Below are 24,714 nucleotides of genomic sequence, written 5' to 3'. Positions count from 1 at the left end.
TCCCCAACTTCCTCCCTCCTTAAACCTCTTTCTTTGGTTGGAACTGTAGTGATAACACAGCGGTAGGGCATTTGCCTTGCACACAGCTGACCCGGGACGAACCCAGGTTCGATCTCCAGTATCCTATAATATCCCCCACGCTGCCAGATGTGATTTCTTTTTTTTTTTTTTTTTGGGCCACACCCTGTGACGCTCAGGGGTTACTCCTGGCTATGTGCTCAGAAGTTGCTCCTGGCTTCTTGGGGGACCATATGGGACGCCGGGGGATCGAACCGCGGTCCGTCCTAGGCTAGCGCAGGCAAGGCAGGTACCTTACCTCCAGCGCCATCGCCCGGCCCCCAGATGTGATTTCTGAGAGCAGAGCCAGGAGTAACCCCTGAACCCTGCAAGGTGTGGTCCTAAAACAAACAAACAAACAAAACCCCCCAAAATAAAAACAAAACACCTCTTCCTTTGGTATGTAAAAGCCCACTGGATAGGTACTTTTGTCTCACTCTTGACCTTCCTTCTCCTGCTAGATGGGGATTGGTATAATAAACAAAGTTAGTTTTGGCTGGGCTCCATGAGACACCATGAGGTAGAAGCCAGAGAAGCCAATCTTTTTGTTTGTTTGTTTTGGGGCCACACCTGGTGACACACAGGGGATACTCTTTGCTCTGTGCTCAGAAATTACTCCTGGCAGGCTCAGGGGATCATATGGGATGCTGGGATTAGAACTACCATCCATCCTGAATCAGCTGCATGCAGGGCAAATGCCCTACCACTGTGCTATCTCTCCAGCCCCATCGAGAAGCCACTCTTTTTTTTTTTTTTTTTTTTTTTTTGTGGTTTTTGGGTCACACCCGGCAGTGCTCAGGGATTATTCCTGGCTCCAGGCTCAGAAATTGTTCCTGGCAGGCACAGGGGACCATATGGGACGCCGGGATTCGAACCGATGACCTCCTGCATGAAAGGCAAACGCCTTACCTCCATGCTATCTCTCCGGCCCCCGAGAAGCCACTCTTAAAAGCCACTGACTTGGGGCCAGAGACATAGCATGGAGGTTAAGCATTTGCCTTTTATGCAGAAGGTCATCGGTTCAAATCCCGACATCCCATATGGCCCCCCAAGCCTGCCAGGAGCGATTTCTGAGCATGGAGCCAGAACCCCTGAGCGATGTCGGGTGTGACCCCAAAACCAAAAAAAAAAAAAAAAGAAAAGCCACTGACTCCTTGATTTTCCTGACTGATTTGGTGTATTATTTCTTCACTGCTACCCTGTTTTTTCAGACTCAGCTGTGTGGTTTTAGAAATACAGTGCCTCAGAGAAATAACTACATTGAGAACTATCAAAACAATGTGAATGAATCAGAGAAGTAAAAAGCCTGTCTAGCGTACAGGCAGGGGTGGGGTGGGGAGGAGGGAGATTCGGGACATTGGTGATGGGAATGTTGCACTGGTGAAGGGGGTTGTTCTTTACATGACTGAAACCCAACCACAATCGTGTTTGTAATCAAGGTGTTTAAATAAAGATATTATATATATAAAAGAAATACAATGCCTGGGGGCAAATCTCACAATTCATAGGTTTTTATTTTACAATATAGGACCACAAACAAGGTTAAGCCTGGAGCTCTGGGGGTCTGAGCAATAGGACAACAAGTAGGGTGTCTGACTTGCACACAGCCAACTCAGGCTTGGTCTCTGGTACCAGGTATGGTTTCCCCCAGACCACCAGAAATAAACCCTGAATGTAGAATCAGGAGTAAGGCCTGAGCACCATTAGATGTGCCTCCCCCAAAATGAACAAAATCCAAACAAATATTCTGGGCTCTGGTCCCAGAGACACTAGGGAAGCTGTGGTAGATCCTAGAATGGGCAGGGGAGGACACTTTCCCCAGATGTGACCGGGGCTTATGTCTTTGAGGCCTGAGTAGTGGCTCTTCCTGTATTGGCCCCCTCGGGGATGCCTCTTTCGCTCAGGTCCTCATCGTGGCGCAGCCTCCTCAAGAAGGCCATCTTCTCCTCCTTGAGCTTCGCTCCCACTCTTATGGTGAAATCCAGCTGCAAATACTTCTCATCCTTGTCATAAGGAGGCCAATAAGGCAGCTTTCCATCATTAGGGTTTCTGCCCAGAAAAAGAAGAGAGGATGGCCTACGTTCACCTCCACCCTGTCTCCTTATCCTTTACCCTTTCTTCACTCACCTTCTCTTGGGGATGGGGGCTCAAGAGTTCTTTTTTTTTTTTTTGGTTTTTGGGTCACACCCAGCAGTGCTCCTGACTCTACACTCAGAAATCACTCCTGGCAGGCTCGGGGTGTTACCACACCCCTAATCCTGCATAAATTTACCTGCAAAACCCTCCCATTCCTGGGAGGGGTCTTGGGAAGGTTAGATAAGGCTTTGGACCTTAAGGGCAAAGGAATTTGCCTGGATGGGGAAGTAGCAGGAGGAGACATGGCTGAAAGAAGTTAAGACGCAGGGCAAACTAAGACCATGCTTAAATAGGTTTACGATTATAGGCCACACATGTTGGCCAGGGCCTGAATAAAGCTGATATTTCCTGGAGCCTGCTTGTGAGTGAGATTTCTGCCCGCCATCCTCTTGAACCTGATGACCCACCGGTTGGAGAAGGTGGAGCCATGTGGCCTGGAAGGGCAGAGAAAGGTCCCTCCATCCATCCACCATCCAAGCCCATCCTAAGGGCTGTAATGCTACATGGGGGACCATATGGGATGCTGGGATTCAAACCACCGTCCTTCTGCATGCATGGCAAATGCTTTACCTCCATGTTATCTCTCAGGCGCCCACGGGGCTCAAGAGTTCTACAGAGCTATTTATACAAATCTTTCCTTCCTTCCCTCCCTCCCTCCTTCCTTCCTTCCTTCCTTCCTTCCTTCCTTCCTTCCTTCCTTCCTTCCTTCCTTCCTTCCTTCCTTCCTTCCTTCCTTCCTTCCTCTCTCTCTCTCTCTCTCTCTCTTTCTTTCTTTCTTTCTTTCTTTCTTTCTTTCTTTCTTGCTTTCTTGCTTTCTTTCTTTCTTTCTTTCTTGCTTTCTTGCTTTCTTGCTTTCTTGCTTTCTTTTCTTTCTTTCTTTCTTTCTTTCTTTCTTTCTTTCTTTCTTTCTTTCTTTCTTTCTTTATTTCTTTCTTTCTTTCTTTCTTTCTTTCTTTCTTTCTTTCTTTCTTTCTTTCTTTCTTTCTTTCTTTCTTTCTTTCTTTCTTTCTTTCTTTCTTTCTTTCTTTCTTTCTTTCTTTCTTTCTTTCTTTCTTTTTTTTTTTGGTTTTTGGGCCACACCCGGCGATGCTCAGGGGTTACTCCTGGCTGTCTGCTCAGAAATAGCTCCTGGCAGGCACGGGGGACCATATGGGACACCGGGATTCGAACCAACCACCTTTGGTCCTGAATCGGCTGCTTGCAAGGCAAACGAGCTGTGCTATCTCTCCGGGCCCGCTTGCTTGCTTTCTTTCTTTCTTTCTTTCTTTCTTTCTTTCTTTCTTTCTTTCTTTCTTTCTTTCTTTCTTTCTTTCTTTCTTTCTTTCTTTCTTTTCTTTCTTTTCTTTCTTTCTTTCTTTCTTTCTTTCTTTCTTTCTTTCTTTCTTTCTTTCTTTCTTTCTTTCTTTCTTTCTTTCTTTCTTTCTTTCTTTCTTCCTTTCTTCCTTCCTTCCTTCCTTCCTTCCTTCCTTCCTTCCTTCCTTCCTTCTTCCTTCCTTCTTCTTTCTTTCTTTCTTTCTTTCTTTCTTTCTTTCTTTCTTTCTTTCTTTCTTTCTTTCTTTCTTTCTTTCTTTCGTTCTTTCGTTCGTTCTTTCTTTCTTTCTTTCTTTCTTTCTTTCTTTCTTTCTTTCTTTCTTTCTTTCTTTCTTTCTTTCTTTCTTTCTTTCTTTCTTTCTTTCTTTCTTGCTTTCTTGCTTGCTTTCTTGCTTGCTTTCTTGCTTTCTTTCTTGCTTTCTTTCTTGCTTTCTTTCTTGCTTTCTTGCTTTCTTTCTTTCTTGCTTTCTTTCTTGCTTTCTTTCTTGCTTTCTAAGTCACACCCTAGGTCTCTGTGCTCAGAAATTGCTCCTGGCAGGCTTGGGGAACCATATGGGATGCCAGGAATTGAATAAGGGTCTGTTCCAGTTCGGCTGCATGCAAGACAAACACCCTTTCACTGTGCTATCTCTCCAGCTCCTTTACACAGATCCTAAAGAAAGAGGGGGTCAGAAATATAAGTGCAGAGGGTAAGGAGCTTGCCTTATACCTGGCCAACTCCAGTTTGATCCTCAGTATCTTATAAGATTCCCTGAGCCCCTCAGGAGTGATTCATAAGTAAGAATCAGGAGTACTGGTAACTCCTGAACATTGCTGAATTTGGCTCCCAAACAAACAAAAAACAAGGAGAAAAAAAAGAAAGAGCAGGGAATTGTGTGATGGACAGACACTTCCAGGCAGAGGGAACAGTAAGTTAGAGTTGTGGGGCTAGAAAAAGAGCTCAAGAGGCAAAGAGTCTTGGCATAGAACCACATAATCCCTAGCACCACCAGGAGTAATCCCCGAACACAGAGTTGGGTGTAGTCTAAAAGTACTATTGAGTGTAGCTAACCTCCCCTGTCTTTCTTTCTTTTTTTTTTTTTTTTTTTTGGTTTTTGGGCCACACCCAGTAACGCTCAGGGGTTACTCCTGGCTATGCGCTCAGAAGTTGCTCCTGGCTTGGGGGACCATATGAGACACCGGGGGATCGAACCGCGGTCTGTCCAAGGCTAGCGCAGGCAAGGCAGGCACCTTACCTTTAGCGCCACCGCCCGGCCCCATCCCGTCTTTCTTGACCTCTTAGACACCCCCTTTACATATTCATAGCATCTTCTGTCCCCCTCCCCCAGCTCTCAATATTCAAGATCATCAGTTTTAGTTTTTTTTTCCTGTGTGAATGAGGTGGGGAGGGGAGATTGGGTCACACCCAACAGTGCTCAATAGTGACCCCCGGTGGTGCTCGGGAGAGTATATCATGTGGTACAAGGCATTGACCAGGGCCAGCCACATGCAAAGCAAAAGCCTTATTTCTCTGTACTATTTCTCTATCCCCACCCAGATAAAATTTAAAAATATTTTTTACTAAATGTGAAGTTTTTACTTGAGGATGGGGTCATGTTTATAAATCCTCAATTTCAGCTGCCATTATTGGGTTGACACAAAAGACTGCAGTGGTAACGAATCTTGATGTTTACGTGAAGGACAAATGTGCTTGGGGACAAGGAGAAACATGCTTTAGGGCTCTTTAGGACCTGTTGACTGATGGAGAAAGGAAAGGGAGAAGCATTCAAGGGGCCAGAGAGATAGAACAGCAGGTAGGGAGCGTGCCTTGCATGTGGCCAACTTGGATTTGAAATCTGGCATCCCATATGGTTCCCCAAGTCTGCCAGGAGTAATCCGTGAGCATAGATCCAGAAATTAGCCCTGAGCACTCCAGGTGTGCCTCCCCCATCCCCCAAAATGGGGCCTTTAACTGTACTGATGCTGAAATTCCTTTGGACAGACAGGGGCAAGCATCAAAGTAACTGGTCCCTTGGCTGAACTTTACAAGAGGCCTGCCTGGTTGTGCTGAGGGGGAACACTTACCCTGTGCGGGCAAAGTTGGCCCAGTATTTCATCATTTGGCGACTCAGCATTCTCTCCTCACTTGTGGACTGGCCTGGGGGCAAAATGTATGTGACTTCTTTTTTGTTTGTTTGTTTGTTTTGGGGCCTAACCCAGTAGTAATTCAGGGATTATTCCTGACTCTGAGCTCAGAAATCGTTCCTGGTAGGCTTGGGGGACCATTTGGGATGCTAAGGATTGAACTCTGGTTGGCCATGTGAAAAATAAATGTCCTACTGCTAAACTATTGCTCTGGCCTAGGTGTGACTTCTGAAAGGGAGAAGTACAGATTTGGCCCCTGGTTGGTCACCCCCATGAGTGAGGTGTCCCTTTTTTGAGGACAGCAGAGAGCAGCTGCCTGTAAGAGGGAGTGGTCAGTGCCCAGAAAGGCCGAGGTGGGGGTTCAGTACCTTTGGAGAATGGACTCCCAAAGACATAGTGGATGTCATCCGCATGGTCGGCACCATAAGCTGGGGGTTTGTGAATGAAGTGACAGGGAGCTGCTCGCTCAAGCTCATATAGGTAGACTGGGAAGCCAGCATCTGTGAACAGGAAACTTGACAAACATCTTGAGGAAAGTCTCTTCGCATCTTTTTCAGCCCAGAAATTCAGCCCTGGGCCTCAAGCAGGGGAGAGAGGAATAGAGCCCACTCACTCCTCCTTGTTCCCCATGAGCTACAAGATCTGGGATACCTAGCTGAACTGCAGGTCCTCAAGTGCAGATGGTGCTAAAACCTCTTGGAGAGTAATGGCCTTCCTCTTCACTCTTTCTTTCTTTCTCTTTAGTGTTTGGGCCGCACCTGGGTTATTCCTGACTCTGCACTCAGAAATAACCCCCTGGTGGTAAATGGGGGACCATATGAAATGCCAGAGATCAAACCTGGGCTGGCCACGTTCAAGGCAAATGCCTTAATGCTGTACTATTACTCTGATTCTCTGCACCTTCTCATGGAGTGGTATCTAAGTTTCTTTACTGTCTCCCCTTTCAGATCCATAGGTCTCCCCAGCTCTCCCCTACCTGGCAGGTCCTTCCAGCTATGATACTTTTCTGGTTGATCTACTCTGGCCTGGTCACTTGTTCCTAAGAACCCCTTTGATTTACTGTTGACAACAGGAGCCTTTTTGGTGGCATTTTGGAATCCTACACCTGTCCAGAAGTATGGAGAGCTAGAGGATAAGCAGCAGGAGTGGATAGGGTATGGCCATCTGGAGGCCCTACATACTGCGGTGGTAGCGAGCAGTCTGCAGCGTGGCATATACAAAGGTTATGTCCCCAACCAGCTCCTCGGCTTGCTTCCGGATCATCTTCAAGTCCCGGTAGTCGATCTGGCCCAGGTATTTCTCCACTATTATGGGCAACTGCTCCTTAGTGATATTCTGAATGGGGAAGCCACCCAGAGGTCCATGTTGAGGCCTGGGGTTCTAGTCAGGCCAGAATTAGGCACACCAGGAACCTGGGTTCAGGTTCAGGTTCAGCCGCCCCCCAACAGTGGTTGGCTTTGGGGAGAGGGAGAAAAGAGTGCTTATTAGGAAGCTCTTTTTTTTTTTATTTATGGTTTTTGGGCCACACCCAGTGACGCTCAAGGGTTACTCCTGGCTATGCACTCAGAAGTCACTCCTGGCTTGGGGGACTATATGGGACGCCGAGGGATTGAACCGTGGTCCGTCCTAGGCTAGCGCTGGCAAGGCAGACACCTTACCTCTAGCGCCACCACACCAGCCCCAGGAAGCTCTTTCTTTTTGGTGAGTTTTTACCTTTGTTGTTTTGTTTGGAGGTAATTACTGGTGGTGCTTGGGCAACCAGGCATTGCCAGAGATGAAGCCTACAGCTCCCACAAGCAAAATATGTACTCTAACTTTGTAGATCACCTCCCCAGTCAAGCAGTGTATCCTACCTGGGAGCACTTTGTGAAGGGCAAAGCTACTAAATTGAAAAACAAAAGGCAGGAACTGGTGACTAGCTTTGTCCAACCAAACCGAGTTCCCCAGCTGACATGGCCTCACCATCAGGGTGCTGGTACTCCATAGCATCTTGGAAATGGTCTCCTTATTCATGTTGTGTGGTTTCAGCGAGATATGCAGGAGCTGCTCTTAGGATAAGGGTTTAGGTGTTGACCAGGCAGCAGGAGAAGTTCCAGAGAATGAGGCAGCTCCCAATGCTTTCTCACATCCAAACAGGTACACACAACCCAGAAAGGGCCCATGATGTAGCCCACCTTTCTGTGCCCCATGCTTCCCATAATACTATCCTGCTCCAGCTGAAATGGAAGCTGGTAGAGTTCCCATAAATAAAGACATCTACCTGCACCAGGATGCCAGGAAGAACACTACAATTTGCAGTTGCCTTGAAACTAAGGAATGTTTGTGATGCCTCCAACAAACTATGATTTGATGAGTGGGAGTCCCCAAACTTCCAGAGGCTTCTTTCCCATCCCCTATTCCTGGTTGACCTCATTGCACAGAGAATCAGAAAGCTCCAAACATTGGGGTATCTCCAAGGAGTCCCTAGGAGCCATCCTGGTGCCCCGAACTACCCATGGGAATCCTTTGCCACCCACTGTGGTGAGCACCCCCCCTTTTTACTTACATAAGGCAGGGACCAACTGAACTCCAGACTATTGATGCCCAAAAGGTATGGCACAGGTGCAACCTGGCCTCGGCTCAGGGATGCCATAGGGTTATCTAGGAGCACCACACCATCCACCACAGGGGTCAGAAACCACACAATCTGTAAGATGAGGGAGATTTCTGGGTGGTCCCCTGGCCCCCAGCACTGTAGCCTAGGATGCCAGAGACTGAGCTAGCTGTAGACCTTTTGAGCAGGGAAAGGTTGGAACTCAGTGATTCTTGGGAGAACAGATATGGGCGAGGGAAACAACAGGCAGGACTAACCTATTTGAATTTCAGGGGGCTCCTCTAAGGTATCTAGACAATTCACTCCCTCATGAAGTTTTCTATGTTCTTCTATTTATTTCATTATTATTTGAGGTGAGTTGGGCCACACCAAGAAGTGCTCAGGGCTTTCTCTTGGCTCTGTGCTCTGGGATCACTCCTGGAAGGACTTGGGAGATCCTCTGTGGTATTGGGGATTGAACTAGCATTGGCATGTAAAGACAGGTGCCTTAAGCCCTGTCTCATCTCTCTAGTCTTTTTTGGGGGGTGGGTGGGTTTTTGGGTCACACCTGGCGGTGCTCAGGGGTTAATCCTGGCTCTGTGTTCAGAAATTAGCTCTGGCACGCTCGAGGGAACACATGGGATGCCTGGATTCGAACCACCATCCGTACTTAATCGGCTGCATGCAAGGCAAATGCCCTACCGCTGTGCCATCTCTCTGGCCCCTCATCCCTCTGGTCTTGAACCTTTATTTCAATCCCATCCCTGCCACCCATAACTCCTTCCTCTGCTCCATGTGCTGATGTGTTTTGATGATGACCTATTTGTTTATAGTGGATTTTTTTTGGCTACACCCAGTGATGCTCAGGGGTTATTCCTGGCTATGCGCTTAGAAATTGCTCCTGGCTTGAGGGACCATATGGGAATTGAACCCGGGTCCATCCTGGGTCAGCCACATGCAAGGCAAATGCCCTACCACTGTGCTATTGCTCCAGCCTGTTTATAGTGCTTTATCTTCTCTCTATTGCATCAACCCTCCTTGGAAGGGATTTCGGTCTGAACAGTTTACTATTGATCCAGAGTGTCCACCTACCGTAGAGATCTAGAAAATACTAATGTTCTACAATGGGCCTGTTTACCTCCTGAGGATCCTTATGGGGGTTGAAGTGGAAGAAATTCTGTGGGGAAAAGAAGGGATTCAAGTTAAAAGCAGTTTCCCAAATATGCTCTGAGAAAGGGTCCCTAGGATAATTGGGGTGGGCAGGAGAGGGGGAAATGCATTCTCCCTACCATCTTCTTGGATATGCGCATGAGCTGATGTCCCGATAGATCCCTCAGACAGCTGACTAGAACCTGCGTGTTATTGTGTTGGCAACCTGCCAGCTGGGCAATTTTCTGTGGGAGAAGAGATACTCAGGATTGGGGGCAGCATTGCCCTAGATGCTACTCCATCAGTGAAAGAAGATACCTACCTTGGCCACCTTGAGTGGGTCAGGAGTGATGAATGTGTCGACGAGGGCAGTGCCACTCTGGGAAATGGCTCGGTGGAAGAGACCCCGGGCTAGGGGTGACAGCATCTGCGAGGGAGGGTGGAGGATGGCTCACATGAGCTACAGAAGTGGAGGTTACTGGGCAATTCTGGGTACAAGTTGGCCATTACTGGGCAGTCAGGAGGGGTCCTAAGAGGTGGGGGTGATAGGAAGGGTTTCAGGAGTCCTGAGTTGGCATTCTTGGCGTAGAATTGATGCCATCCTATCTTCAGAATTTCAAACCCCAAATCCTGAACTTTATAGTGTGCTCTAGGGTTCTTAGGAAGGGGGTGAGGTAATACAGGGGGGTTTTGCTAGTGAAAGATAATCTACTACTAGACTGGAAATGGGGGTAGTCTAATTTTTCGTTTGGTTCTGTTTAATATTTTTTTGGGGGAAGGGCACATTCAGCAGTGCTTAGGGGTTATTACTGGCTCTATGCTCAGGAGTGACACCTGGCAGTACTCAGAACTATTTGCAGTGCTGAGGATCAAACCAGGGAAGCCTGCATGTCCTGTACTTGGTTGGGTACCTCAAACTTCATGTGCTTCAGGGCTAAAGTAATAGCACAGTGGGTAGGGCATATGCCCTGCATGCCTCTGACCTAGCATCTCATATGGTCCCCCAAGCCTGCCAGGAATAATTTCTGAGTGCAAAGCCAGAAGTAACTCCTGAGCACTGCTGGGTGTGACCCAAAAAAAGAAACAAAGAACACTTCCATATGCCTCAAGGTTGCTCTAGCCTTAACCCCAGTTAACCTTCACTCCATCTGGATGTCCCTTTCTTCTTTTTATCTGCTCAACCCAGGGCTCTCCCTATCTCCTCTACTTATCCAACATTCTAGCGACCCCAGTGCTGTCCATTGGTCTCTTGCCTCACTTTGCAACATTTTTTTTTTTGTTTGTTTGTTTTTGGATCACACCCGGCAGCACTCAGGGGTTACTCCTGGCTCTATGCTCAGAAATTGTCCCTGGCAGGCACAGGGGACCCTATGGGATACCGGGATTCGAACCACCGTCCTTCTGCATGAAAGGCAAATGCTTTACCTCCATGCTATCTCTCCGGCCCACTCTTTTTAACCTCCATCCTCTCAGCCTCTATTTTAGAACCAATTCTTGTGCTCTTCTCTGAGAAGGAATCCTCTCCAAGTAGTTGCCCTCCACGTTTCTACTCCCGCTTCTTTCCAGCCCAGTTCCATCAGGTAGAACCATCTCTCAAAATACACATCTGATATGTCACTCCCCTGCTTAAAATCTGACCCTGAACTTCGGAAAAATGATTAACTTCTCTGGGCCTTGTTTACTGTACCTACAAAGAACTTTTTGTAGAATACAGGGAGAAAATGGTTCTTTAAAAAGACTCCACCCAGGGCCTGAGCGATAGCGCAGCAGTAAAGCATTGGCCTTGCATGGGGCTGATCCAGGATGGACCTGGGTTCGATCCCCGGCATCCCATATGTCCCCCCAAGCCAGGAGCTATTTCTGAGTGCATAGCCTGAGCATCACCGGGGGTAGCCCCAAAACAAAACAAAAAGATTTTCCCCCCTGATTTTTGAGGAACTTAAATGAATGATTATGCCCAGAAATGTGTCTGACTGACACAAAGAGCTCAGGTGTTTGTGCTCTAGAGGTGTGTCCCATCCCAGTCTCTATCCCGGGTCCTGTCTCCCAGACTTGGTTCATCTGTGTTCAGAAGTCAGAAAGTATGCTCTGTTCAGGAGCTGGTGCTTTAGGGGTGTGTGGGGAGGTTTCCAGGGTAGGGATAATAGCAGGTTCACAGGTCTTAGAATCAAATGTGTCCTTGGGCACGTTGAGAGCATGTGGACCTGTGTCTTTTAGTGGAAGGTTGGCCCTGTACCCCACTCACCAGTCCTGAGACGCAAAAGGCCCCAGAGGATTCGCCAAACAGGGTCACAAGGCCTGGGTCTCCACCGAAGGCCCTGATGTTCTCCTGCACCCAGTGCAGAGCCAAAATCTGGTCCAGCAGCGCCCAGTTCCCACGGGCATGGCTGTCGCCGGTGCTGAACGTGCAGAACTCAAGGTCAGGGTCCCGAGCCAAGATATTTGGGTTCTGAAGGATCCTGTGGCTGCTCCACCGAACCCTGCCTCGCCCCACCTAGCCCGACTCAGAGATCCTGGGCTGCAGTCGCATCGTGTTAAGTAAGACTAAGCAAGGAGCAAGCAACGAGATAAAGAACGGATTCCTTAAGCAGGCCCGCCACTCTAGTCCCCGCCCTGAGCCCAGGTTTGCACCTTAGGAATCCTAGGATGCCAAGTCTGTACTGCAGAATCACCACCACCACTTTCTCGCGGGCTGCCAGCTGCGAGCCATCATACGTGGAAGCGGAACCCACGAGGAAGGCGCCTCCTGGGAACCAGACCATCACCTGGGCAGAGAAGGCAAAGGCCTGAGCGGGCGGTGTGGTGGCCTACCGTGATGGGGGTGCGGGATAGAAGGTGGCTTGAGCACCTACCGGGATTGGGGGTTCCTCGGGTGCGAACACCGGCGCATACACGTTTAGGTACAGGCAGTCCTCGCTGAAGGTCATCCAATTATAGTATTTGCCGGTGTGAAGGTACATGGAATTGACCTGCCCCCAGGACTCCTGAAGGCACCTGGAGGACACAATGCAAATTGGAGACCATTGGGGTGTGTCCCACAAGGAGGGAATAGAACCCAAAGGAATAATCCAGGGTGTGTGTGTGTGTGTGTGTGTGTGTGTGTGTAAATAGTTTTTTTGTTTGTTTTTGTTTGTTTTTGGGTCACACCTGGCGGTGCTCAGGGGTTACTCCTGGCTGTCTGCTCAGAAATAGCTCCTGGCAGGCACGGGGGACCATATGGGACACCGGGATTCGAACCAACCACCTTTGGTCCTGGATCAGCTGCTTGCAAGGCAAACGCCGCTGTGCTATCTCTCCGGGCCCGTGTAAATAGTTTTTTTTTTTTTTTTTTTTTTTGGGCCACACCCGGTGACGCTCAGGGGTTACTCCTGGCTATGCGCTCAGAAGTCGCTCCTGGCTTGGGGGACCATATGGGACGCCGGGGGATCGAACCGCGGTCCGTCTCCTAGGCTAGCGCAGGTAAGGCAGGCACCTTACCTCGAGCGCCACCGCCCGGCCCGTGTAAATAGTTTTATGGAGAGAAATTTTTAATTCCAAGGAGAATAAAAAAAAAGAAAGGCTAAAAATAAAAGAAACCCAGGTAGATTTATCCAGGGGAAAAAAAAAAAAAGAGGGGGGAAGGGGGGAAGTTGAAAAGTAGGGGCTGGAGAGATAGCATGGAGGTAGAGTGTTTGCCTTGCATGCAGAAGGACGATGGTTCGAATCCTGGCATCTCATATGGTCCTCTGAGTCTGCCAGGAGTGATTTTTTTCTTTTTTTGGGTCACACCCGGCAGTGCTCAGGGGTTACTCCTGGCTCCGTGCTCAGAAATGGCCCCTGGCAGGCACAGGGGGCAAACGCCTTACCTCCATGCTATCTCTTCGGCCTCTTCTGGAGTGATTTTTCTGAGTGTAGAGTCAGGAGTAACCCCTGAACGCTGCCGGGTGTGACCCCCCCCCCAAAAAAAAAAGACTGAAAATTAATTAAAATTTATACCTGGCAACCCAGGATGAAGAACTGAAAAATAAAGACTAGATTATGCACCTGAAGTTGGAATATAGATGATCCCACAAAGGGCTTTGCCGAGCACATTTTGGTTTTGTTTTGTCTTGGTGTACAACCAGTGGTGCTCAGGGCTTATCTATGCTCAGGGATCACTCTTGGCTGGTGCTTGGGTGTAAGATGACACCCAGCTATTAATCCAAAACAAAGGCATTCCTGTCTTCCTTTTCCCCTTAGGGATCACTCCTAACAGAGCTTAAAGAAAAATATGGGGTATCTGGGATCAAATTGGAATTGGCCACATGCAAGGCAAGTTCTCTACCTGCTGTACTAAATCTCAGACCCACAATTCTTATGGGGGTCACAACAGCAGTGCTTAGTCTTTGGTGACAGGAAAACTATGTGGTTCCAGGGGTGGCATCCAGGGCACCTTCATGGAAAGATTGTGCTCCTTTGAGTCACCTCCCCAGCTCCATCACAATTTTTTCTTTCTATTTTTGGGTCATACCTGACTTACTCCTGGCTCTGGGCAAGTGATCACTCTTGGTGGGGATAAGGAGATCATATGGGGTGCTAGGGATTGAACTGGGGTTGGTCACATACATGATAGGAAGCCTACCTGCTATACTATATCTCTATCATACCTCAACACAATTATTTTTTGGGGGGACCATACCTGGTGTGGTTATAGATCTGCAATCAGGAGTCACTTCTGGCTCTGGCTCCTATATCATAATTTTTTTTTTGTTTTGGGGCCACCTCCAGCAATGCTCAGGGGTTACTTCTGGCTCTGCACTCAGAAATCACTCTTGGCAGTGTTCAGGGGACCAAATGGAATGCTGGGATTAAACCTAGGTTGTTCATGTGCAAGGCAAGTACTATTACTTGTATTTGCATTACAAGGCAGTGTACTATTACTCTAACTCCCATATCACAATTATTTTGGGGGGCATATCCAGCAATGCTCAGGGATTACTCCTGGCTCTGTGCTCAGAATTCGCTCCTGGCAAGCTCAGGTGACCATACGGGATGCTGGGGATTGAACCCGGGTTCGTGCCAGGTCGGCCATGTGCAAGGCAAACAGCTTACCACTGTGCTATCACTCCAGCCCCTATATCACAATTCTTTTTTTTTTTTTTTAGTTTTTGGGCCACACCTGGCGGTGCTCAGTGGTTACTCCTGGCTGTCTGCTCAGAAATAGCTCCTGGCAGGCACAGGGGACCATATGGGACACCGGGATTTGAACCAACCACCTTTGGTCCTGGATCGGCTGCTTGCAAGGCAAATGCTGCTGTGCTATCTCTCCGGGCCCATATATCACAATTTTTTTTTTTTTTTTTTTTTGGTTTTTGGGCCATACCCGGTGACGCTCAGGGGTTACTCCTGGCTATGTGCTCAGAAGTCGCTCCTGGCTTGGGGGACCATATGGGATGCCGGGGGATCGAACCGCGGTCCGTTCCTTGGTAGCGCTTACAAGGCAGGCACCTTATCTCTAGCGCCACCTTCCCGGCCCCCCCCCCCCCCCATATCACAATTCTTAAACCAACACTGTGTTCCCAATAGTCCTTTACTAACAGTTTATAGCTACTATTCCAACAATGGGCACCCAGATTCATATATAGAGGTTACCCCAATCGTTGAACCCATAATCCTCTGGGTTCTAGCAAAGATAATTCCATATTAGGTCACCTGAACCATTTGTCCCCAAATAGCATTTACATAATGTTCCTAATACCTGGTCTTGTATCCTTGTGGTTACCTCATGGTATTCCAAAATACCCAGCTGCTTGTACTTATTTCTTTTTTCTTTTCTTTTCTTTTTTTTTTTTTTTTTTTTTTTTTTTTTGGTTTGTTAGGGCCACACCCGGCGGTGCTCAGGGGTTTCTCCTGGCTGTCTGCTCAGAAATAGCTCCTGGCAGGCACGGGGGACCATATGGGACACTGGGATTCGAACCAACCACCTTAGGTCCTGGCTCAGCTGCTTGCAAGGCAAATGCCACTGTGCTATCTCTCTGGCCCCTGTAGTTGTTTCTTGTTTTGTTTTTGTTTTTGTTTTTGTTTTTCAGGCTACACCCGTTTGATGCTCAGGGGTTACTCCTGGCTAAGCACTCAGAAATTGCCCCTGGCTTGGAGGGACCATATGGGATGCCGGAGGATCAAACCGCGGTCTCGATCTTTCCTTGGCTAGCGCTTGCAAGGCAGACACCTTACCTCTAGGGCCACCTCGCCGGCCCCTGTAGTTGTTTCTTATGTCATCTGGCACCCAGGTTCTTACAGTAGACATTTTTCTATGTTCAGTGCTTTATCTGACATTGGCTATATCACAGAATATTCTAGATTATGAATTAGTCAATAACCTGAGTAAACAGTGAGGACATTTGTCTGCTCTGCCAAGCTTAGGCTGCCAAGCTAGGTGCCTAAAGAGCAGTTTCTGTCTCAGAATCCTCAGGACTTGAGCCTGCTAACAGTGAGATCCTGGATATTCAAATGGGAAGTGGACATATGCCTGCCTCATCGGAATTCTTTGTGGAGTTTGTTGAATCTTTGAGATCCAACAGAGAGGGGAAAAATCAGGGTTCAGTGTGCCTGTGCATATATGCATGTATTTGTGTCTGTTCATGTGTGTATGTGCATATGAACATTGTTTCTTACATGCTTTTTTTCTTTTCAGATGCTAGAAATATTCATATACTAGATTTCTCCCTTAAGAGAACCACTGGAGGGGCCAGAGAGATAGCACAGCGGCGTTTGCCTTGCAAGCAGCCAACCCAGGATCTAAGGTTGTTGGTTTGAATCCCGGCATCCCATATGGTCCCCCGTGCCTGCCAGGAGCTATTTCTGAGTAGATAGCCAGGAGTAACCCCTGAGCACCACCAGGTGTGGCCCAAAAACAAAAAACAAAAAACAAAACAACAACAACAAAAAAGAGAACCACCAGAGTCAGAGAGAGTATACTAGATAAGGTGCTTGCCTTGTATATAGCTGACCCAGGTTCTACCCTTTGCACTACTCTGGATGCCTAGGTACTGCTAGGAGTGATCCATGAGCACAGAGTTAGAGGTAAGTCTGGGGTACTACAGAGTATGGCCCAAAACCAAACCAAACAAATAAAAAAGGATAAAGCAAGGAAGGATAGAACTGGAGTGCTAGTACAGTGGTCAGGCACTTGCCTTGCACGTGGCTGGCCTGAATTTACTCCTTAGCACCCCATATGGCTCCTGAACACTTCCAGGAGTGATCTCTGAGTTCAGAGTTCACTAGTAAGTCCTGAGCAAAGCCAGTTGTGAAAAAGAAAGAAAGAGGAAGGAAGGGAGGGAGGGAGGGAGGAAGGAAGGAAGGAAGGAAGAAGGAAGGAAGGAAGAAGGAAGGAAGGAAGGAAGGAAAGAAGGAAGGAAGGAAGGAAGGGAGGAAGGAAGGAAGGAAAGAAGAAAGGAAGGAAGGAAAGAAGGAAGGAAGGAAGGAAGGAAAGAAGGAAGGAAGGAAGGAAGGAAGGAAGGAAGGAAGGAAGGAAGGAAGGAAGGAAGGAAGGAAGGAAGGAAGGAAGGAAGGGGCAGAGAACATTATCAGTGTCTTTAACAGCACTGAATCAGTCAACGCATTCTCTACATTTGGAAACTAGCTAGAGCCTGTGGTCACCTGCTGTGTTCTTTGGTGCAGGGTTTGAGCCCAGTTCAGAGGCAAGCCCTCATTCACCTCCCACCTCTTACAGACAGTCCCAGGCTCTTACGAAGGGGGATGGCTGGTGGCAGTTCGGATTCCTTCCCAGGGCTCCGGAGGCTCTGGGGCTGCAAACCTGCGGGCCCCCAGAGGAGGTTTGGAGAAGGGGATTCCTAGGAAGACATTGACGGGCATCTTCTGGACATACACCTGCTTTCCTTGCAGAACCCCATACTTGGTGGCCACCAGAGGCTTGTTGGAGTGCAGCTTCCCTAGGAAGAGAGAGGGAAGGTCACAGTCAATAGAGGAACTTTGGCCCAATGGTCATATAACCTTACCAGAAGAGGCCTGAAGCTTTTCACAGCAATTATGATTTGTCCACTTTTTCTGTGTACTTTGTTTTCTTTTTTTTCATTCTTATTAAGATTTCAAAGGTGTTGGGACCGAAGAGATAGCATGGAGGTAAGGCGTTTGCCTTTCATGCAGAAAGACGGTGGTTCGAATCCCGGCATCCCATATGGTCCCCTGTGCCTGCCAGGGGCGATTTCTGAGCATAGAGCCAGGAGTAACCCCTGAGCGCTGCCAGGTGTGACCCCCCCCCCCAAAAAAAAAAAGAAAGAAAAAGATTTCAAAGGTGGGGCCGGAGAGATAACACAGTGGTAAGACATTTGCCTTAGACACAGAAGGACAGTGGTTTGAATCCCGGCATCTCATATTGTCCCTGAGCCTGCCAGGAGCGATTTCTGAGCATGGAGCCAGGAGTAACCCCTGAGTGCTGCCGGTTGTGACCCCCCCCCCCAAAAAAAAAAAACAAGCAAAAAAAAAAAAGATTTCAAAGATGTGTCCATAGGTGAATGAAAGCTACTGTCGGGCCCGGAGAGATAGCACAGCGGCGTTTGCCTTGCAAGCAGCTGATCCAGGACCAAAGGTGGTTGGTTCAAATCCCGGTGTCCCACATGGTCCCCTGTGCCTGCCAGGAGCTATTTCTGAGCAGACAGCCAGGAGTAATCCCTGAGCACCGCCGGGTGTGACCCAAAAACAAAACAAAAAAACAAAAAAAAACAAAAAAACAAAAAAACAAAAAAAAACAAAAAAAAACAAAAAAAAAAAAAGAAAGCTACTGTCATGCAAGTGCTTTCTCTTTGTGTCATCGAACTTGTCATATGTCTATAAATGTGTTCCTTCTGGTGTTGGAGAGATAGAATGGAGGTAAGGCTTTTGCCTTGCATGCAGAAGGTTGGTGGTTCAAATCCCAGTATCCCATATGGTCCCCCGAGCCTGCCAGGAGCAATTTCTGAGCATAGAGCCAGGAGGAACCCCTGAGCGCTGCCGGGTATGACCCAAAAACCAAAAATAAATAAATAAATAAATAAATAAATAAAATAAATATGTTCTTTTTGATTTTTGCTTGTTTGTTATTAATATGACTGTGCCTCCCTTTCTGCGCTGCTGGGCGCTCTGGTTTTTGGGTCTCTGCGTTCTGGTCTTGGACCAGCATGGAACCCAAAGGGAAGATGGCTGAAAGAAGTTTAGATGCGGGGCCAAGAATAACTAGTGCTTGAAAGGTTATGAGTAGGCCACACACATGTGGTGAATAGGGCATGAATAAAGTTAATGCTTCCTGAAAAAAAAATATGACTGTGCCTTTTTTGTGTTGTTAACCCCTGCAAACCATATTTCTGAGAATAAACCACATACATTTATACATTCTCATATACATACTTGCATGGATTCTGGTAAATGCAATTTATTTTTGGGTGCTGGGAATCAAACCCTGGGGCCTCATAATGCATATTTACACATAGCGAATAAAGCTCACTTCCCAAGAAACATGCAGGGGGCAGAAGATATGTACAGTGAGTAGAGAGTTTGCCCTGCAAGCAACTGATCACAGTTTGATTTCTGGTGCCTTATATGGTCCCCTGGGTCCTACCAGGGGTGATCCCTGAGCAACCAATCCAGGAGTTATTCTTGAGCACAGCTGTATGTGGCCCCAACTCCCCCAGCCCCCCAAAACAATAAGACAGGAAGAAATGGAAGAGTTAAGTGCAATCCATGTGTCTTGAGATAAGAATGTAAGTAGACACAGGCTACATTGTATCCATGTGGAGCATACATGCACATATTACATGCTACAAGCATACCTACACCCAGCTGACTCTTGAAATATGAACTAGACTAGGTTGGATTTGGCCTTTGTCAATGCCGCATCTTGCCCTTCTAGACTCTCACCCTGCTCTCTACCCTGACCCCCTTGCCAAGAGTTTCATATTTGTAGTCCTTTTTTTGCGGGAAGGCATACCTAACTTTTCTTGGGGATATTCCTGGCTCTGCATTCAGGAGTCACTCCTGTAGAGCTTGGCAGAACATATGAGATGCTCGGGATTGAACCCAGATAGGCTCCAGGCAAGGCAAATGCCTTACCTGCTATAATAACATTCTGGTCCCATTAATCCTTTGTTATTTCTTTTCCTTATCCCATATCACAACACAAGTGTTCTGTGTACTGTACCTTGGGGCTCCCTCTACAAGGCAAATGCAAGACAGAACGCAAATGTGATCTCAGTATTATTTTCTCTTTTTTCTACCCTGTATTGTCCTTGCTTGGCCCAGGAATCACTCACTTGGTTGTGGTGCTTACTAGGGTGAGGGTGGGGGTCACCCACTTGGTTGTGCTGCTCTCACACTTGTTTGTGGTGTATACAACCTTACTGGATTTTGGTGTACTGGGGCCCACACTGATGTGTTAGGATCACACCTGCCCTGATGGGCTGGGGATTGAACTCGTGGCTTCAAACATACAAGGCCTGAGCTAGAGAGACAGTAAAGGGGAGAAGGAAGGCAGTTACTTTGCATGAAGCCAATCTCAGTTCCATCCCTGGTACCACATAATTTCTTCCAGGAATTATGGAGGACCCTCAAGCACAGAGCTGGGAGTTAACCTCAAAGCACTACCAGGTGTCAGACATGAAGACATCCAAGAAATAAATTAGCAAGAGAGTTGATAGTCTGAGGAGAGGGGCAGAAAAAGGTGACCTGGGGCCGGAGAGATAGCATGGAGGTAAGGCGTTTGCCTTTCATGCAGAAGGTCATCGGTTCGAATCCCGGCGTCCCATATGGTCCCCCGTGCCTGCCAGGAGCAATTTCTGAGCATGGAGCCAGGAATAACCCCTGAGCACTGCCGGGTGTCACCCAAAAACCACAAAAAAAAAAAAAAAAAAAAAAAAAAAAAGAAAACGGGGACCTAGGGGATGTTTTTTTTTTTTTTTTTTTTTTTTTTTTTTTTTTTGGTTTTTGGGTCACACACGGCACTGCTCAGGGGTTATTCCTGGCTCCATGCTCAGAAATTGCCCCTGGCAGGCACGGGGGACCATATGGGATGCCGGGACTCGAACTGATGACCTCCTGCATGAAAGGCAAACACCTTACATCCATGCTATCTCTCCGGCCCCCCCCCTTTTTTTTTTGCTTTTTGGGTCACACCTGGTGACACTCAGAGGTTACTCCTGGCTATATGCTCAGAAATTGCTCCTGGCTTAGGGGACCATATGGGATGCCGGGGGATTGAACTGCAAGGCAAATGCCCTATCGCTTGCACTATTGCTCCAGCCCCATTAATTTCTAAATTACCTGAATGTCAAAGCAGACAGAAATGCCCTGTGCTCTGTTGGTTGGAGTCTTGTATTCAAACTTTTATCTGCCACTTTCCTGAAGGAAGACAATCTTCAGAGATTTTAGCTTCCTCTTCCTGTAACACATCCCTTTTTTGTTCTTAGAGAGACTCTTAGGCTTGATTAGATAGAAAATTGATTGTTATTTGCCTTTCCTCTAATGTTGATTGTTCCTGAACAAAAAATTTCCTAGTAGAGGACAGCCAGGGCTTTCAGACCATGAGGCTGCGAGCCCTCTAACCCCATGTTTTTCTCTCTTATGTCTAGCTTGTTTTCTTAATCCTCTGGTGCCCCCTACTTCACGCCAATTCACCCAGGGCTGGACTCTAGCAACCAGGTACAGTCTCAAAACCCAGAGTATATGAGCAGGGCTTCTACCACTGAGCTACAATCCCTGGGTCCTGACACAAATATTATTGAATCTGACTGTGCAACATAGTATTTGCATCAGAATCTTTGTGAGAATTCAGATTCTTCTAGGCCCACTTTACATACTTTGAATGAAACTTTCAGGGTTGTACCTGGAAAGTAGATTCACAAACCTTTCTAGGAATGTTGAAACAATTGATTTCTGGGAGTTGGGCTATAGAATACTCTCACATCCCCAGTTACAGGTAGCCAATAATTTCTCCCAACCCACATCTTCAAGGCTGCATTCTTATACCAGGACTCTAGTAGGAAGAAATGAGTACAGAAAGGCCCTTAAGGCACAGATATGAGCCAACAGGATCAAGATACTTTTTCACCTTTAGGTGTGAGTGACTGTAGTTAGCAGCCTTTTAACTCTTTCTTGGGGTCCTCTCCCATGGGCTTCTCAGGGGTCTAGGGAGGAGTTGTAGGACCCAGTAAGGGACAGTCCAGCCTGAGGATAAGTCAGGTGGTCAAAGCCTGTCAAATACTCATTTACCCTAAATTCTGGGTTCACTTATAATAGACTAGTCGACAAGTATTATTTTCTGGCCCCCTTATTATAGACTGGTGTTTACCCAACTTGAGATGCATTATTTCTCTTCATCCTCCTGAAAAAATTATAGGGCAAACGTTTTATTATCAGACCCTACAAAGGTAGAGATGAAAGGTCTAGTGGAGTTATAGCTTTAACTATAGGTCACACCATCAATGTGTCACCCCAAAATTTCTGCTGGAGCTATAATGCCTTAAATGATGGCCTTTGACGTTGGCATCCACTGTTAATGGAGGAGTGATGCCACTCTGGAAAAATTATTGAGTCAAACATAGGAATCATCTAGTGTTCATATGCAATTTCATTTCCTTTCTGAAAAATCTGAAAGGTACAAATAACAAGACCTTCAAGCCCTGGAGTTTAGGGCTGGAGCAATTGTACACAGTTGACCCAAGTTTGATCCCCAGCATCCCATATAGTCCCCCAAGTCCACTGCTAGTGGATTCCTAAGCACAGAGCCAGGAGTAACTCCTGAGCACTGCCAAATGTGAGCCAAATAATAAATAAATAAATAAATAAATAAATAAAATATACAAAAAGAACTGGAGTTTAGGTCATAGAGTGAGGATGGAATCACCATTCATATCTGGAGACCTGGCTAAAGAAATATAACTCTAAGCAGTACTAAACACCTGATGATAAGATTTTAGATGGAAAAATAATAAAAGCAGAGTATAAAATTGCTGCTGCTGCTGTCACAGATATGCACTAAAATCTGCACTAAAAGGAATTTATTAATAGTGACTTTAGCCTTGAAATTTTTCTGAAATTAAAGAAAAATCAATGCATAGGTAATTTATAGTAGAAGTCAGAATGGTGGTTATTTTGACTATATTGACTGCAAAGGGGCATGTGGGGTACTGGTGATCATTGTTGAACTCATGGTTACAGAGGATAAGCATGTTTATCTATGTATATATACCATAGGCTTACTCATAGATACTATATTCATTTTGTATTATACTTGTTGAATAAGACCTAAAAATATAAAATCAAACTCTAAACAAAATAATGTGAACTATTTTAAAAAATAGAATTGTTCAGACTCCCACCTGGTGACTGGATTAGTACTCAGAAACTCTCCCACCTCTGCTCAGACTTGCTTCAACCCTCTTCTTCCTTGTCTCCCTCTTGCCTGAAGCCCTAGGGAGGATGGCGGCTTACCTAGAGCTGTGATCCCTGTAAGGTAGAGGGTTATACTCAGGCACAGAATCCGGTGCATGTCCCAGCAGCTGGTCAGGGTGTGGCTGTGACACTGTCCACAGGTCTACTGTGGGCCTGAGAGCACTGACAGTCCCATTTTTATCTTCTCTCAATCCCTATCAGCAGGTGCTGGGGCGGGAGAAGTGACTGGCCTTGGGGTGACAGGTCACATACACACACTAGATGGTCTTGGCTCTTAAAAAGATCTGTGTGGGCCGGAGAGATAGCACGGAGGTAAGGCATTTACCTTTCATGCAGAATGTCATTGGTTCGAATCCCAGCATCCCATATGGTCCCCCGAGCCTGTCAGGAGCGATTTCTGAGCTTGGAGCCAGGAGTAACCCCTGAGCACTGCCGGGTGTGGCCCCAAAACAAACAAAAAACAAAAAATAAATAAAAACAAAACCAAAGGTCTGTGTGCTTGCAACGCCTCCCAACTGGCTCATTGGTGCCATAGACTTGGTGTGTGGCGCTAACATGAGTCTAGCGTGGAAGAGCCTAGCCCTAGTCCAATTCAGCTGATGCAGAGCTTTGGGTATTTGGCACCTCTGTCCCCAAGTTTCCTCCTGGTAGATTTTAAGACCCTTAGCTCTCCCTTCTTCTGGATATTCTGGATATTCTGTCCTGTCTCTCCTCAGTACACCCCAATCTTCCTCACAGTCCTGATCACAGCCCATGCACTCTGCAGTGGCTGGTTCAGATTTGGAAGAGGAGGAGGATTAGGAGCTGGCAAGGGGCATGCATTCCTCACCAGCTCCCATCCACTTGGAGTAGTAAGTCAGGTAGCAACCATGTATGATGTCCAGGGTAGGGTGAGGGGCCCTGAGTTGATGTCATTTTCCAGGGTTGCCTAAGGGGAGATCCCCTCCTAAGGGGAGATCTTGCTTGAAGTTCGAGGCTTCCACAAAAGCCTCCTGTCACTCAGGTAAGACCCCAACCTTGAGAAAAGGGGTTTTTATAGGCTACTCTGCCTTTTCTCTCTGGTGAGACAGAATTGAGGGAAGGAAGAAAGAGGGAGAATGGGGACACGGAGAGATAGCACAGCGGTGTTTGCCTTGCAAGCAGCCTGTTTGGTTTGAATCCTGGTGTCCCATATGGTCCCCCGTGCCTGCCAGGAGCTATTTCTGAGCAGACAGCCAAGAATAACCCCTGAGCACCACCGGGTGTGGCCCAAAAACCAAAAAAAAAAAAAAAAAGAGGGAGGATGGTACACTTACTCTAGATCCATGACCTCCTTCTCCTCATGTCTGGCAGATGGTCAAAGCTTACAACAACATTTCTCAACTGAGGGCCCTCTGACCCACTTAGGGCCTCTAGAATATTCCAAGGAGACTACAAGTAACAATCTCATAAATGGGGTACAAGGAATGAGACAAGGCAATAAACTGGTAGAACAGGGGCCCCATAGGAAAGAAGTAAGTTTGGACGGGGACCACAGTTGGAAAAATGTTAAACACTGGCTCTTCTGGACCATTTTGTGGGTTCCACAGAGAAGCCTTTAATTTGGGACTCCTCTCCCCTAATTTCTATCCTGTGACCTCCATCTCTAGGAATGAGGCTTTTCTTTTTTTTTTTTTTTTTTTTTTTGGGCCACACCCGGTAATGCTCAGGGGTTACTCCTGGCTATGAGCTCAGAAGTTGCTCCTGGCTTGGGGGACCATATGGGACACCAGGGGATCGAACCGCGGTCCGTCCAAGGCTAGCGCAGGCAAGGCAGGCACCTTACCTTTAGCGCCACCGCCCGGCCCCTGAATGAGGCTTTTCTGCTCATTTATACTTCGTAGGTCCTGGATCCCTTTAAGGAGCATAAAATGGGGTAACTTCCTCACCCCAACCTGAAGGGTCTGTATATATAATGGACTTTCCTTTTCTTTCCATTGCTGATATTG

The 24,714-nt window shown here is 47.2% G+C and overlaps 1 protein-coding gene across 1 annotated transcript; it reads right to left on the bottom strand.

Annotated features, from left to right (window-relative positions):
- Positions 1–1,892: 1,892 nt before the first annotated feature.
- Positions 1,893–22,844, bottom strand: CES4A (carboxylesterase 4A). The gene is made up of 14 exons (XM_049787417.1): positions 22,787–22,844; positions 17,058–17,259; positions 12,202–12,343; positions 11,981–12,114; positions 11,595–11,748; positions 9,672–9,776; positions 9,490–9,594; positions 9,339–9,377; positions 8,174–8,314; positions 7,591–7,671; positions 6,810–6,963; positions 5,997–6,128; positions 5,569–5,641; positions 1,893–2,106 (listed from the first exon to the last, which is right to left on the bottom strand). The coding sequence occupies exons 1-14, from the start codon at positions 22,842–22,844 to the stop codon at positions 1,893–1,895; spliced, it is 1,734 nt and encodes a 577-aa protein (XP_049643374.1).
- Between the last annotated feature and the right edge of the window lie 1,870 nt (positions 22,845–24,714).

This window comes from Suncus etruscus, chromosome 14 (genome assembly GCF_024139225.1).
Source record: "Suncus etruscus isolate mSunEtr1 chromosome 14, mSunEtr1.pri.cur, whole genome shotgun sequence".
Taxonomy (NCBI): domain Eukaryota; kingdom Metazoa; phylum Chordata; class Mammalia; order Eulipotyphla; family Soricidae; genus Suncus; species Suncus etruscus.
Note: the sequence above shows the minus strand (reverse complement) of the source record. Positions and strands in the feature narration are given on the sequence as shown.

Bases quoted from the DNA above. Each gene is read 5' to 3' on its own strand.
- CES4A (XM_049787417.1), bottom strand. From the start codon at position 22,844: ATGCACCGGATTCTGTGCCTGAGTATAACCCTCTACCTTACAGGGATC. The intron at 9,777-11,594 runs GTGAGTGGGGTA...CCTCCCTCGCAG, and splicing joins CCTTTTGCGTCTCAGGACTG to ATGCTGTCACCCCTAGCCCG. The intron at 6,964-7,590 runs GTGAGGCCATGT...TTCCCCATTCAG, and splicing joins GGAGTACCAGCACCCTGATG to AATATCACTAAGGAGCAGTT.